General features: G+C 34.2%; 1 protein-coding gene across 1 annotated transcript in view; it reads right to left on the bottom strand.

Moving 5' to 3' along the window:
• The window catches only part of LOC106880451 (uncharacterized), a 126,266-nt gene that overhangs the window by 56,906 nt on the left and 53,504 nt on the right, over positions 1–15,856 (bottom strand). The window contains exons 5-7 of the mRNA XM_052978580.2: positions 12,069–12,086; positions 2,761–2,853; positions 193–256 (exon numbers count right to left, since the gene is read on the bottom strand). Of these exons, the coding sequence (XP_052834540.2) occupies positions 193–256; positions 2,761–2,853; positions 12,069–12,086 (175 nt within the window). The remainder of the gene's footprint in view (positions 1–192; positions 257–2,760; positions 2,854–12,068; positions 12,087–15,856) is intronic.

Consider the following 15,856-nt stretch of genomic DNA (forward strand, 5'->3'; position numbering starts at 1 on the left):
GACAGCTTAAAAAATTAAAAAATCTCATTTTAAGTTGATATAAAAGTTACAACATTCATAAATGATGCAAACTTTTTGAAATGTTTAAACTTTCTCACCAGCAATATCTAAACATTTTTTTTTTTTAAACAGAATAAACCATATAATATCTACATAATCTATTACTTAAAATTATGCATTCACAAAGGATACAAGTTTCAATGTTGGCACCACAGATATATCCAGACATGTCGAAATTGATTCGAATAAATTTTCCCTGAAATGCAAAACACAACCAGTTAAAAGGACATTTAGCATTTTCTTGTAAAACAAATATAAGGATGGAAACTTCTATCAGCAGTACAGAAAGTGTTTTTTAAACATCACTATTACTAGAGTGATTAGCATTAACACTCATCTTCATCACCATCACCATAGCATTCATTTTTCTATGCTTGCATGGCTCATACAGAGTTTATTGAGACAGGTTTCTTCCTACCTCATGCCCTTCCTATCACCAACCTTCACCCGTTTCCAAGCAAAGTAATGTTCCTTCTTCATCAGACATGTTTTCACAGAATATTGAAAAAGAATGACACTGCTTATATGACGGTGACACTCGTTTACAACTATCACACAATGTCCAAACAAGAAGATGCAAAAAAACACACATATACACACAAACACAGATCAATATGCTGGACACACACACAGCAGGCTTCTTTCAGTTTCTGTTGACCAAATCTACTCACAAGACTTAGGTCATCCTGGGGCTATAGATGACACTGGCCCAAAGTGCCACGCAGTGGCACCAAATATGATACCATGTGGTTGGGAAAGTAATAACAAAAACGTAAACACGTCTATCTTTTTCTTTTTTGCAGAAAGCAATCTTTTTATAGCTTATATCACATGTATTAGATGTGCAAAATATAACTTTTATAATTGGTAAACATAAAGGCCCTTTTCAGTTGCGACCTACTATAAATATGCATCCTAATGTTGCCCTGTTTTTCTAAGTCTGTTGTAGCAGATAAATCTATAACTGGAAGTGTGTATGTCACAGCTGCTCCATCCAAGTGTGTTATGCATATATCACTTATTTTAAGATTTAGCATAGTTTTCTTCAGCCAAGCTCTGAAGCTTCCAACTCTACTTTCTTTAGTTTTCCAAAGTATTTAAATATCTGGACTCTCATAAATTTTGTTGCAGTGATTAAACTCCACACCCAGCGATTTTAATTGCATATACTAATTACAATGCAAATAATTATTCAGGCGCAGTAGTAGCTGTGCGGTAAGTAGCTTGCTTACCAACCACATAGTTCCGGGTTCAGTCCCACTGCGTGACAACTTGGGCAAGTGTCTTCTACTATAGCCTCGGGCCGACCAAAGCCTTGTGAGTGGATTTAGCAGACGGAAACTGAAAGAAGCCTGTCGTATATATGTATATATATATATATATATATATATATATATATATATATATATATATATATGTATGTATGTGCGTGTATATGTTTGTGTGTCTGTGTTTGTCTCCCCAACATCGCTTGACAACCGATGCTGGTGTATTTACGTCTCCGTAACTTAGCGGTTCGGCAAAAGAGACTGATAGAATAAGTACTAGGCTTCCAAAGAATAAGTCCTGGGGTCGATTTGCTCAACTAAAGGTGGTGCTCCAGCATGGCCGCAGTCAAATGACTGAAACAAGTAAAAGAGTAATTCATCAATATAAAGTAAATGCTCTATATAGTAGACATATTATTATGCTGAGCATGGTATAGATTGTGAAACAGTTGAGCTGCAAGTGGACTTCTAAAGTAGAAATTCATCAAGGCCATTAAATGGCAAGTTTTCATTGTAAACAATTTATATGGTGACTATTCTTTCTTGCTTGCTTAGTGTACATAATCCAAAACAAGCTAAATAAAAATTTTCTGATAAAGGCCTTCAGAGTAAAGACCATGGAACTGCACCTAGAAAGCCCCCCCCACCACCAAGGCAAGGTAATTTATGGAAGACCAGCAGTCACCCATGCTTGCCTCCCCTCTCCACGAAAGTCAAAGGCCAATACAGCTTAGCACCAGTGAGTTAACTAGAGCTGAGTTAACTAGAGCAACATGAAATAAAGTGTCTTGCTAAAGAACACAACAGATAGCCCAGTCCAGGAATCAAACTCAATACCTCATGATTGTGAGCTTGGTTTTCTAACCACTGAGTCATGCATTTTCACAAGCTTTCAATGCTGCTATATTAGGTAAGCAAACATTACAACTAGTTTTATACCCAGGATTACATTTTTTTAAACTTCAACATAAACCATCACCGTCATTTTAAAGTTCACTTTTCTAGGCTCCCAGCTTGCATGGGTCAAAATATTTTGTTACAGCAAATTTTTTTTTTTTTACAGCTGCATGCTCTTATCACTAATCTTCATCCATTTTCGAACCACATAGTATTTCCCCATGATTGGACATACTTTTCAAAGAAGACTAAAAACAAACATCACTTGTGTAACAATGATTGCTACTTTACAACCATCACATGATGTCAGGACAAAAGGTGTATACACACACACACACACAATTTACTTCTTTTAGTTACTGCCTATTAAATTCATTCACAAGATTTTTGTTGGCTTAGAGCTATAACAGAAGATATTTACCCAAGGTGTCATGCTGCAGGACTGAACCTGAATCACATGGTTGGGAAGCAAACTTCTTAACACAGCCATGAAAGAAATTTGAACAAAAATGAAATAACATGCAATAATACTTACAAAACGAGAAGAGTTATCATTTTTTATGGTTTTGGCATTTCCAAAAGCTTCAAGGATAGGGTTAGCCTGTAACAATTGGTTTTCCAGTTCACCCTGAAATGTGTGATATTATCATTTCAATTACATCATGAAGATACACTTTGAAGAATATCAAATACTTACTAGATGCTTCCCTACACAATATCAAAAGATCTTCATGAGACTGAAATTTACTGTTAAAGAGATATCTTAAACAGGCAGACATAATCAAAGACACAGTTAAACAGGCTATATTGACAAATATTATGTGAAATGAAACTAAAAATAGAGCAAAAAATATATGGTTATTTTAAAATGTTGAAGAATTCATTTTAGACAAAATATATTTGAATGGAGCAATAAAAATTTAATTCATAGGCCTACGGTTTTATATCTATCTCCAAACTAAAAAAAGATGGGATAGCCTTTAAAAAATTTTGAATTTTAAAATAGGAACTGTTTGAAAACAGGTAATTTATATTTTGGTCAGTGAATAATAGCGTAACCGATTACAGGTTTCCAATAGGCTAATCACTGGTTCATTTATGGACAAGAGTGTCTGTAATTCAGAAGACAATAAATACTACAAAGGATTTTGTTCACAGAACATCACTTTTTAATCCTTTCTGAGTGATACACACACAAGGATTATTTACATCTACTAAACCCCACTTATAAGATAGTCAAACTGAAACTATGGTAAATGACACTTGAGCAATGTGCCAAACAATGGGATTGAACTCAGAACCACATGGTTGAGAAGTAAACTTCTTGTACAGACAGCTACACCTATTAACAGCCTCAGCTCTGAGATATGATTGATATTCATTTTCAATAAAACATACTGAGACAATTAGCTGCTTACTAATTGAAGAATTTTGCTCAATATTTTCTTAATTATTAAGTTTTAAACTAACTGCTACCATTACCAAAAACATCCAACAAAAATAAATTTCAGCTGATATTCAAGAAAAGTTTATAATTCCAAACCTCAAAGTTCACTCAAGACTTAAGGGTGGACAATTCACGATATAGCGTGTTTTTTTCCTTTGCTTTTTTTTTTTTTTTTTTTGCTTTTGACACTCTTTCCTCGGCAGAAAAAGATTTATTCCAACACTATGATACTAAAACACTGACTACAAAGATTCAACCACCATCGTCTATGCAAACAGTATTTTAATTTTTTTTTTTAATGCTTATTAATGTAGCTTACATTATTGTGAACAGCTTAAGAAGTGATGCCCACTTTTAAAACTGTGTGATCTGACAATATGCAAATATTGTAATAATCATTTCACAGTATGCTGCCATGGAATAATTGCAAAACATCAAAAAAGAAAAAGAAAAAAAACCATAGCTCTCATAATTTATTGGAAAAGTGACAGGATAACATTTCTAATTTTAACTGTTGAAGTAGAAAGTGAAATTGGCACCTACTTCTCATCAAAGTTGACTCAAGTAATTAGAGCAATGCACTTTGGTCAAGCATGCAATACACCAAAGACATGAAACTGAAAAGTTCATTGCTAACAGTCCAACATCAATAAAACTCAGGTACTAAAAATTTGACAAAAATGTATTTGTTCGGTTTCCTGACAATGTCTAAGTCAGGAATAACTCAATAAAAACAGTATTTAAAAATAAAAACCTCAACTGAAACAATTCAAACCAACTACAGAAATCTAATTAAAATGAGGGCTGGAACATTTCCACAATAAAATACAATAATTAGAACATGAGCATTTTTCTATTGTGGTTAACAAAGGAACAAAAAAATTTACGTTTTAAATGCGAGTAAAAAATAGATATGTAGAATGCTCATATTGAAGTTAACAAGTTTCTGTAGAACAGATACTAACAAGATAGTATTCTCTGCCCAAAATATGTTAGTTAACAAATGAAAGTAGGAAACTCAGAATATTGACAACCCTCAGCAAAATATGGCTAAAGAGAAGTGCAGACGATAAAAAAAAAAAGAGAAAAATTTGCAGATGTTAAAAAATTATCATGAGTGAGGAACCACTCTGTGTGCACCAGAAGCAAATTACAAAAGGTATCATAAATTATTGTGGGGAAGGAGAAGAGGAGAAAATAGACTGGTGGAAACTTGGCAGTTGACCGTCAAGTAAACTTAGATCTTTAATGGTTGGTGATATCACCAACCATCATAATGATGCATATCATCAATTTCATATTGAAGATGGTAAATATTCTCATCACTTAGCACTATCAGCATGTAGCCTGAAGTAGAATACACTAGTAATAGAGGCCAAGAGGTTAAGAAGCTGTGCAAAATAGTAAACAAAGAACAAGTTTTACAGAGCTTTCTCAAAAGAGACAGATGATGTAAATAAAATCTTACAGAGATATTAGAATTACTATGAAGGACATTTGAACAAAGTATGACTCATTTGTCATATGAAGAACTATTACGAGCCAAAAACATGTTTTGGCAATAAAATGATTTCCTTATAATCCAAGTGAAGAAAACTTAAGATAGCATCCAAATAGGATTACAAATTTTCATAGGTAAAGAAGAAATAGATACTGATGCTTCAAAGAAAGAAACAATGTCCATCACTTAATGAAAAAACAACATCAACATAGCTAATTAATACAAAAAAAAAAAAAAAAATCTATGTTGGTATTTTAAATAGCTAATTGCAACAACCTTGGAAGAATTTTTGTTTTCCTTACAGAAGATTACACCAAATAAATTTTGTGACAAACATGCAGGAATTGCATCATCAAAACAAGAATCTTACAACGCTTCTGACAAAATTCCACTACTAATGCTTTCAATAATTTTTTCTTTTTTTTTAATCAACAAAAGAACAAAGTCATGGAACTAAAGAACAGCATACAATAAGGAACATATTTGAAACAGATGATATTATAACCATGCCATTATCATACACAAGGAAATGAGCACTCATTCTGTTAAGCATGGATTTTTATTTTGCCCACCACTAATATCTTATATCTTTATTATACTTGGGGGGCACTTTGGGTTTCTATGGCCTAAGCATTAAAGATTGAATCTGAAAAACAATCTTTTAATTTAAAAAAAAGTTTATTTTTGAATCTTGATTGGGGTTAGAAGATTTAAAGTTACATTAATTTTTACATATAAATATTTTCTTTCCATTTGAGTGTATAAATATATTTTGTTTGCATCTGAAAGTATCAATTATTTCACTCTGTGAAAATTAACATTTTTTCATATTTTTTTTTTCAAGGACGAAAGTGTAATTATAAATGTAAACAAAAAGTATTTTGAAGCTTCAAATGTAAATGAAACGTATTTTCTATATTAAATATATATACTGCAGCCGTAGATTCCCTTACCCTAATTGATTTCTAATTCTAAAAAAAAAATTTCAGAATCTGAATGCTTGACAAGAAAAAACAAAAATCCTAAAATTGACAGGTGGGCAATGATAAAAAAGGTTGAGATGGGTTACAAAATCAATGCTTAAACGAATAAGTACAAGAAAATATATGCATCTAATACTACAAAAGATAACTGACAATGGTTTGCAATACACTTAATACATTCGTTTAACACTTGTAAAGGTAATTACAAGGAAGAGTCATTTTAGCCATCTAAAAACACAAAGACAGCTATAGTCACTTTCTGTTTATTTCATGAGCTATCCAAGATTTTTTATTTTATTACTGCTATTTGGTCAATGGCACAGTTCCATTGCAATAAAATTGTGTTGGTAACCAGATCACACAGGTGCAACACTTTATGAAATAAATGAAATGTGAATATAACTCTTTTCTTGGACATGTTTTAGATGGTTAAACTGGCTCTTCTGCAATGTAATTGCTTCAGTTTCCACACATGGTTTCAGATCAAGTCACTTGCCAAACAATACTGAAATAGTTTTAGAAGATCATCAATATTTCCACCAGCATTCATACTAATTAGAACATTAAAGTAATCATCTTTTTACATCGACAAACCAAACAGTAACTCTACAGACATTGTTGTTGCTAGACTTAAAATCCAACGGCACTGATTTATGTTAAGGGAAAACTTAAAACTTCTAATGAAGTAAGGAAATGTCATTACTAAAATATGTAATTTCTTCAACAATATACAGTGTTTGATATACAATAACTACTTGAATTCAAATAAATAGAATAGAAAAATAAAAATACTTCATAAAAAAAAGAAAATACTAATGAACTTTCAGACTTCAAATGTTAATTACTATTGATATAAAATTATCTAAATTCAGACAATTCAATAATGGTAAATTCTCCATCAATCTTGAAGATGGAGCAGACAGTTGTTAGATCAACTGAATTCCTCTAGTGAAATTTACACATAAGTGGCTGAATATTCAACAGATACATGTACCCTTAATGCAATTCTCAGGCCAAATCAGCAGGACAAAAGGCTGGATCTTAGAATACAAGTACAATCTATAGAGAAAGAGAGAAACGACCCCAATATTGGATTGATATTTTATCAACCACAAAAGAAATAAATACAATGAAGGTAAAATTCACACTGGCAGAATTTAAATTCAGACCATAAAGAGCTGCAACAAATAGCACAAGGCATCCTAACCGATGCTCTGATGATTCTGCCAATTTGCTGCCTTCAATTCAGCAACAGCATAAATAAAATATCAAATAAGTATCTTGTGTGACCTGACCAACCTGACTTACATCTACTAAATAATCAAACCATAAGCAGATATATTGAAAATCTAAACTTTGTAAATAAGTAATTCTATTGCTGAGACAATGGGCAAAATAGTGAAGTGTACACAATTAACAAGCAATCAACAGCTGGTATCAAAACTTTACAGTTATTAGAAAAAGAAAATAAACTTATTCTTAAAATATTTCAATTTATTTGATGTTTTTTTTTTCCTTCTATTCAACTCTTTAACTGTATTTCTCACTGTCTGCTTTTGTCTAACATGCCATTTGTTTTTGCAATTATATTTCTATTCCATTTTTGAGTGAAATAAGAATATGGAAACGATTGAATCCCTATTCCAATAAAACTCTCTAAAAGGTATATTCTAGCTGAAGGTATTAAACAGATCTACTTTTTCACTATTATAGAGGTTAAACTAGATAATGCTGAGAGATCATAACTGCTTTTTCACTTTTTTTTACAAAAAACAAAAAAAAAAAAACATGCAATTCTAAGTATAAAAAAGTAATCGAAACATGGCATAATTCGAGCAATCATGAATGATAAAGGCTTAGAAACAAGATATAATACAAAGTGTCCCATAACACATGCTGACTTAACTGGCAACATGAACCGTTTAACATGTACAATGTATAATTATAGCTATGTACAATATATAATTGCATTCCATACAATTAGAATTTGTTGTATTACAGCATTATTAATTACCAACATGAACAGATAGTGTTATTGTAGCAAACACATCTTAATGCAAGGAAACTAACACTCAGAATCGTCTTTATGCACCAATAAATATTACTTGCAGAATTAGATAATTTGGAGAAGCATACAATTTCCATAACAAGCAACTCCACAAGAATACTGAGGAAACCTGGCTGAATAAGTGACTAAAGCAATCTGAGAGTCATCATAATTTTAATTCTGTAGTATTAGAAGAGTTATTACATCAGGAACTACAAATAACTTTGCTCATTCTATTATGCTTTCTCCCTTGTAAATTTGATTGCTCAAACAAAACTACTCAATATAAGCCAGCCAATATAGTGGCCATAATTGGAGTGCTACAAAGCCTACATTGTTCCTCACTGAAACTATGTTCCAAGAAAAATGTGTATCACTTAACACTCGACACCTCTCTCCACCCTTCAAAAAAAAAAAAAAAAAAAAAAACATTTTGATAAACTAGTAAATACCAACTTTTTTTTTTTTTTGCTTTTGTTAAAGAATAATCTCATGCTATAACATTCTAAAATTTGATACATGTTACCAATTTACCATTTTATTGAAATGTCAAATTAAGTATGTGCAATGATTTAATATCTAAGTTTTATTTTCTGAAATTCTAATTGTAATGGCTTGCAAAAAATCATCTTTCAATTTATTTTGCATGATTTATCAGACAACCTATACATAAAATGGGACAAATTGTATATACCATAAAACATCATTATAGAAACAGCGTTTCTATAGAAATTAATAAAACTAATGTCAACACGAAACTAACAAAATAACTTTTCAACGTTCTAAAATGAAATTTGGTTGTTTCATAGTTTGTTCAAAGAAAGGTTCTGAACAGTATTCTGTTCTTATTTTATTGATAGGAAGTCTACTGAGGTAGAGGTTGCTTCATTGAAGTGATCAAGTAATTACACAGACATTCATAGCTGGCTCATATAAAAAGTTGCCAATTTTATTGACATTAGAAGAAATTGTCTGAAATTATTTAACTTGCTTGTCAAAGGTTTTAGAGGACAGGAAAAGGCCTATTTTTACAATTTTCAATGTATTTTTTTAATTATCCAGTATACCAATCTACTTAGGTCAGTCAAGATGTAGAATGCTATTTGAGATTTTTTCCCTTTCAGTTCAATTAAGTTATAGAAACTAAAACACAGAATCAATTCAAAAAGCTTAAATAATTTAAATATATTACATCATCATCATCATCATCGTTTAACGTCCGCTTTCCATGCTAGCATGGGTTGGACGATTTGACTGAGGACTGGTGAAACCGGATGGCAACACCAGGCTCCAGTCTGATTTGGCAGAGTTTCTACAGCTGGATGCCCTTCCTAACGCCAACCACTCAGAGAGTGTAGTGGGTGCTTTTACGTGTCACCCGCACGAAAACGGCCACGCTCGAAATGGTGTCTTTTATGTGCCACCCGCACAAGCCAGTCCAGGGGCACTGGCAACGATCTCGCTCGAAAATCCTACAGGAGCCAGTCAGGCGGTACTGGCAACGGCCACGCTCAAAATGGTGCATCTCATGTGCCAACCGCACAAGAACCAGTCCAGGGGCACTGGCAACGATCTTACTTGGCTTGCCGGGTCTTCTCACGCACAGCCCATTTCCAAAGGTCTCGGTCCGTAGTCATCGCCTCGGTGAGGCCCAATGTACGAAGGTCTTGCCTCACCACCTGAGCCCAGGTCTTCCTGGGCCTACCTCTTCCACGGGTTCCCTCAACTGTTAGGGTGTGGCACTTTTTCACGCAGCTATCCTCCTCCATTCTCACCACATGTCCATACCAGCGCAATCGTCTCTCTTGCACGCCACAACTGATGCTTCTAATGTTCAGCTTTTCTCTCAAGATACTTACACTCTGACGGGTATTCACATTGACATTACACATCCAACGGAGCATACTGGCTTCATTCCTTGCGAGCTTACGTATGTCCTCAGCAGTTACAGCCCATGTTTCACTGCCATGTAGCATGGTTGTTCGTACACATGCGTCATACAGTCTGCCTTTTACTCTGAGTGAGAGTCCCTTTGTCGCCAGCAGGGGTAAGAGCTCTCTAAACTTTGCCCAGGCTATTCTTATTCTAGCAGCTACACTTTCAGCGCACCCACCCCCACTACTAACTTGGTCGCCCAGATAGCGGAAGCTATCGACTACCTCTAGTTTTTCACCCTGGAATGAGATAGAAGTTGTTTCCTGTTTGTTTGCAGTCTTTATTGCACCTGAACATCTGCCACAAACAAAAACTAACTTGCTAGTTAACCTGCCTTTGATGTTGCTGCACCTCTTATGTGTCCATAGCTTGCACCGGGTACATCTTATAGAGTTACTACCTACTCCTTTTCTACATACTGAGCAGGGCCATCTACCTGAAGGGGTTTGTGTTTTATCTACCTTCCTACTTATTAGGATTTTGGTTTTAGCTAGGTTGACTCTAAGGCCCTTCAATTCTAGACCTTGCTTCCACACCTGAAACTTCTCCTCTAGTTCTGATGGTGACTCCGCAATTAGGGCAAGGTCATCAGCATAGAGGAGCTCCCAGGGGCAACCTGTCTTGAACTCCTCTGTGATTGCCTGGAGGACTATGGTAAATAATAGGGGGCTGAGGACGGAACCTTGGTGGACCCCTACCTCTACCCGGAATTCATTGCTGTACTCATTTCCAACCCTCACCTTACTGGCAGCATCTCTGTACATGGCTCGCACAGCTCTCACTAACCATTCTTCTATCCCAAGTTTCCTCATTGACCACCAGATAAGGGATCAGGGGACCCTGTCAAAGGCTTTCTCCATGTCAACGAAAGCCAGGTACAGAGGTTTATCCTTAGCTAGGTATTTCTCTTGCAACTGTCTCACTAGAAATAAGGCATCAGTAGTGCTTTTACCTGGCACGAACCCAAACTGCATCTCATCTAAATTGATTCGCTCCCTAATTAGTTGGGCTATGACCCTCTCTGTAACTTTCATAACCTGATCTAACAGCTTGATGCCTCTGTAATTATTTGTATCTAAAGCGTCCCCTTTACCTTTGTAGCAGTTGACTATGATGCTGCTACACCAGTCATAGGGTATGACTCCTTCGTGTATCACCTGGTTCGTAATACGGGTGACTAGGCTATAGCCAACACTGCCAGATATTTTGAGCATCTCTGCAGTGATTCCTGATGGGCCGGGGGCTTTCCCGGTCTTCATACTCTTAATTGCTTTATCTACCCTGGTACTATCAACTCGGATAGCTGGTCCCTCTATTGGGTCGACATAAGGCAGGCTCTCTTTCTCCCATTCATTCTCTTTATTAAGCAATCTATTATATTACATCTATTAAATATATTACATCTATTAAATTAAATAAAAATAAGAACGAAGAACATTTTGGAAAAGCTTCTAATGTTTCCACATAGAGCGAACTCAAGCAAAATCTCAAATACTTGTTCAACATATAAATCTCAGAAAATAAACTAAAGTATAAAAAATGAATTTAAGAGGTGAAAGCTTCCAAATAAATGTAAAATAGCTTTTAAATATACAACAAATATATTAGATATATCCAGCAAAACATATAAAGCTCCAGTGAAAGCGTATTCAAAAAAAGCCGGATTAATAATGAACAATAAAAATACAAAAAATTACAATAACTGAAAATTTGTAATAATGTCAAAATGAAAAAAATGAGCCAACCTTTTTCATGTATATCATGCTGGTAACTGACTCCTCGCTGACCACACCCTAAGTTAATAAACAGATTACATGCCAAAAGTTAGATAACATGCAAGCTGCAGTGTAAGCGTGTTGCCTTCCACACATGTGCCACAAAATAAAAATATTAGCTGTGAGAACTACAATAAAAACCAAAGTATACTTACAAGATTCAGCTCCTTGCTCTATAAGATGACAATAAAGAGAGGAATTGAGTTAAACATGCAAACAATCATGCATACAACTGACGCTAACTGGCTGTTAGCACATGGAATTCATTGTGAATGATACATCCAGTTGTACTGTGCATGTGAACAGTTTATTGGAGTGATATACAGACAGTGCATACTGGAGCAATACTATGCACTACGACTGATGTGCAGTAATCAATCAGCTGGTGTGAAACGGGTGAGAATGTTCTCTGCATACAACTAGATCAAACGTAATCAGAACTACTGAGTGATGTAGAATTTAATGCCAAGTTCTTTAAAATAATAGCATTTAAGATCATTCATCTGAATGGATTTTAGATACTACTCAAAGATTTAAATTATTTTAACATACATATTGCTAACAACTGATTAAACTGAATTTTAATTTTAAACTTTGTCTTGCATCTAAAATCTCACTGAATTAAAATCTGGCTGAGTATTCCACAGTTACTTGTACCTTCAATGTAATCAGGCATAATCAGTAAGATATGAATGGGACCCTGATCCACAGGCTCAGTCTATCCATCAGGACTCTGCAGCTTTCATTCACTCAATTTCATCACTCAGAGTCTTAGGTTAACCAAAGGCTATGGTAAATGATACTTGCACAGAGTACCGCATTATAAGTATTGGCAAGAAAAATAAATGTTTTACTAGGTGTAGGCAAGTAAAATAGATATTTAATGGATCCCAAGTTGACAGTGGGACTTAAAAATATAGGTGATCTATTAGAAACTGCAGATCTAAATAATCAGACTGGAAACTGAACCAGATGTTCATGCTGATTCTAAAATGATGCCTGGATTCACTGTTTTCATTGAATTACACAACTACAATTTGTAGTTGACCACTAGATATTTTTTTTTTTAATGTTTAACAAAAGGAGAATTGGTTTGATTTTAAGTTGATCAGAAAATTTAAGCTAGAAATATCAAAATAGCTGAAACCTAGAATCGAGCTGACAAGATTATCATACTCTTTTGTATTAGATGCTAACATAAGAATGTTTCATACACTAATTAAATATATATATATATATCTATATATATATATATATATATATATATATAAACACTCATACATACAACGGTTCGTCAAGCAAGATTAACATACAAAATTGCAATTAATCAACATTTTCAAGTTTAAGTTCCATATTTATTTTTTATATCATATATATTTATGTATAATAAGCACTAACTTTTCAATATTTTGATGTATGAATAAAATGAGTTTAGTCAAATGTATTATAATTGCAGTATAAAATACATTGAAAATATTTTCAAATCCTTAGCAGTGCAGGCCACAAGAGGTGTCTGATGCCCTACTAGCACAGGTCCCATAGAATTACTACTGTCAACCTTCAGCATGAAACACCAGAATGTAATTCTTTCATTATTAATTAATGTAAATATTTTCATTATTCTGAACAGGAGTTTAATTGAAATACTTTTGCTTTTTAAATACTTTACTAAAAGTAAAATACTTCCATTATCAAAAATACTATTCATCATCATCATTTAACGTCCACTTTCCATGTTGGCATGGGCTGGACGGTGTGACTGAGGTCTGGAGAGCCAGCGGCTGCACCAGGCGGCTATGTTTCTATAGCTGGATGCCCTTCCTAATGTCACCCACTTCGAGAGTGTAGTGGGTGCTTTTTATGTGCCACTAGCACAGGAGTCAGTCAGGTGGGCCTGACATCGATCACGTTCGTATAGTGCTTTTTACATGCCACCGGCATGGGTGGCCAGTCAGGGGGTACTGGCACCAGCCTGGGAAGATTAAATTAAATAATCATAAACATTTTACATAAATACTGTCATTATCAAAATGTGTGCATTTACTGAAAGAAGTTAATTCTTGTTTCTCATACAGCAGTATTCAATGTGCTGAAGATGAAAGAAAATAAGCACATAGTATGTATATGTATAAGTATTTGCATTCATAATGAAAATATTTAAATAGGCGCAGGAGTAGCTGTGTGGTAAATAGCTTGCTTACCAACCACATGGTTCCGGGTTCATTCCCACTGCATGGCACCTTGGGAAAGTGTCTTCTACTATAGCCTCAGGCCAACCAAAGCCTTGTGAGTGGATTTGGTAGACGGAAGCTGAAAGAAGCCTGTCGTATATATATATATATATGTATATATATATATATATATATATATATATATATATATATATGTATATATATATATATATATATATATATATATATATAGACACACACACATGTGTGTGTGTGTGTGTGTGTATATGTTTGTGTCTCTGTTTGTCCCCCCCAACATCGCTTGACAACCGATGGTGGTGTGTTTACATCCCCGTAATTTAGCGGTTCAGCAAAAGAGACCGATAGAATAAGTACTAGGCTTACAAAGAATAAGTCCTGGGGTCGATTTGCTCGACTAAAGGCAGTGCTTCAGCATGGCCACAGTCAAATGACTGAAACAAGTAAAAGAGTAAATGTCAGCATTCTAGGTTATATCCTTTATCAGTGTTTCTTGCAAAGAGTGGATTAGGCTTGAAAAGCGAGTGGACAAATTACTGTTTAATAAAGTTTTTAATTTGTCCAACACCTTGGCAAAGAAAGTAGAATTATATGGGTACATAGACTTTTGCTTGCTAATTAATAAAGAGAGAGGGGGCAAAAATTTTATTTATATTTTATTTTTTCTTTAGAATGGAGTTATTTGTTAGTTTGAGAACTGTTGTTTCATATCCTTCGATACTGAAGTTTGACAGCAGAAATTCCATAGATCCTGTGTTTGCTTCTTGAGCTGATTTAAACAATATATCATATAGTTTATATATTAAACAATATATTAACTGGGTGCTCATGGTTGGAACACCTTTGTGTTTTCTATTATAGAATCATCATCATCCTTTAATGTCCACTTTCCATGCTGGCATTGGTTGGACAGTTTGATTGGACCTAGCAAGCTGGAGAGCTGCACCAGGTTCCAGTTTGATTTGGCTTGGTTTCTATAGCTGGATGCCCTTCCTAATGCTAACCACTTTACGAGTGCTGGATGCTTTTAATGTGGCACTGCACGAGCATTTTTACATGGTACTAGAACAAGTGCTTTTTACAAGACACTGGTAAGGGCTCATGCAGGCCAATCCTCCTCACTGGAGGGGGAGGGGTAGATTATTGAAACAGAATTTTAAGAAATATATGTACTTATAATAGGATATACACACAAAATAAGGTATGCAGCTGTATATAAAACAAAAACTGAGCATACATCATATTTTTTCTGCTTCCATTTCAGTTTTAAATTTTACTTCTGAATCTTGCATCTGATGAAGACATATTTATTTAATATAATGAACATTTAATGTATTATCACTGTCATAGTGAAATTTAATCTCATTATAGTATTTAAACATCAGTTAGCCTGGACATGTCACCTCAATTATGGCCATGCACTTAAGACTGGAAAAAATAATCAACGGCTCTTGTATCTAATGCACAATCCTAATTTTTAGGTTTAAGTGTCTGGGGAAAAGTTTGTGTAATACACAAATAGGATATATTTGTTATACTAAACAGACATCATGAGTAATAATTCTTAAAACTAAATTGTACTTTGCCACTACTCCTTTACATTTCCAGACCTTATTTAATGACATTGAAAAGATATTCAGATATTTAACAGGATTATAGTAGCATTTTAGCCAGAATATTCCTCATCAAACTGTAAAAATACAAAAAATGAAATTGAATAAGTGATAACAAAA

Source organism: Octopus bimaculoides, chromosome 2 (assembly GCF_046866305.1).
Source record: "Octopus bimaculoides isolate indiv1 chromosome 2, ASM4686630v1, whole genome shotgun sequence".
NCBI classification, from domain to species: Eukaryota; Metazoa; Mollusca; class Cephalopoda; order Octopoda; family Octopodidae; genus Octopus; species Octopus bimaculoides.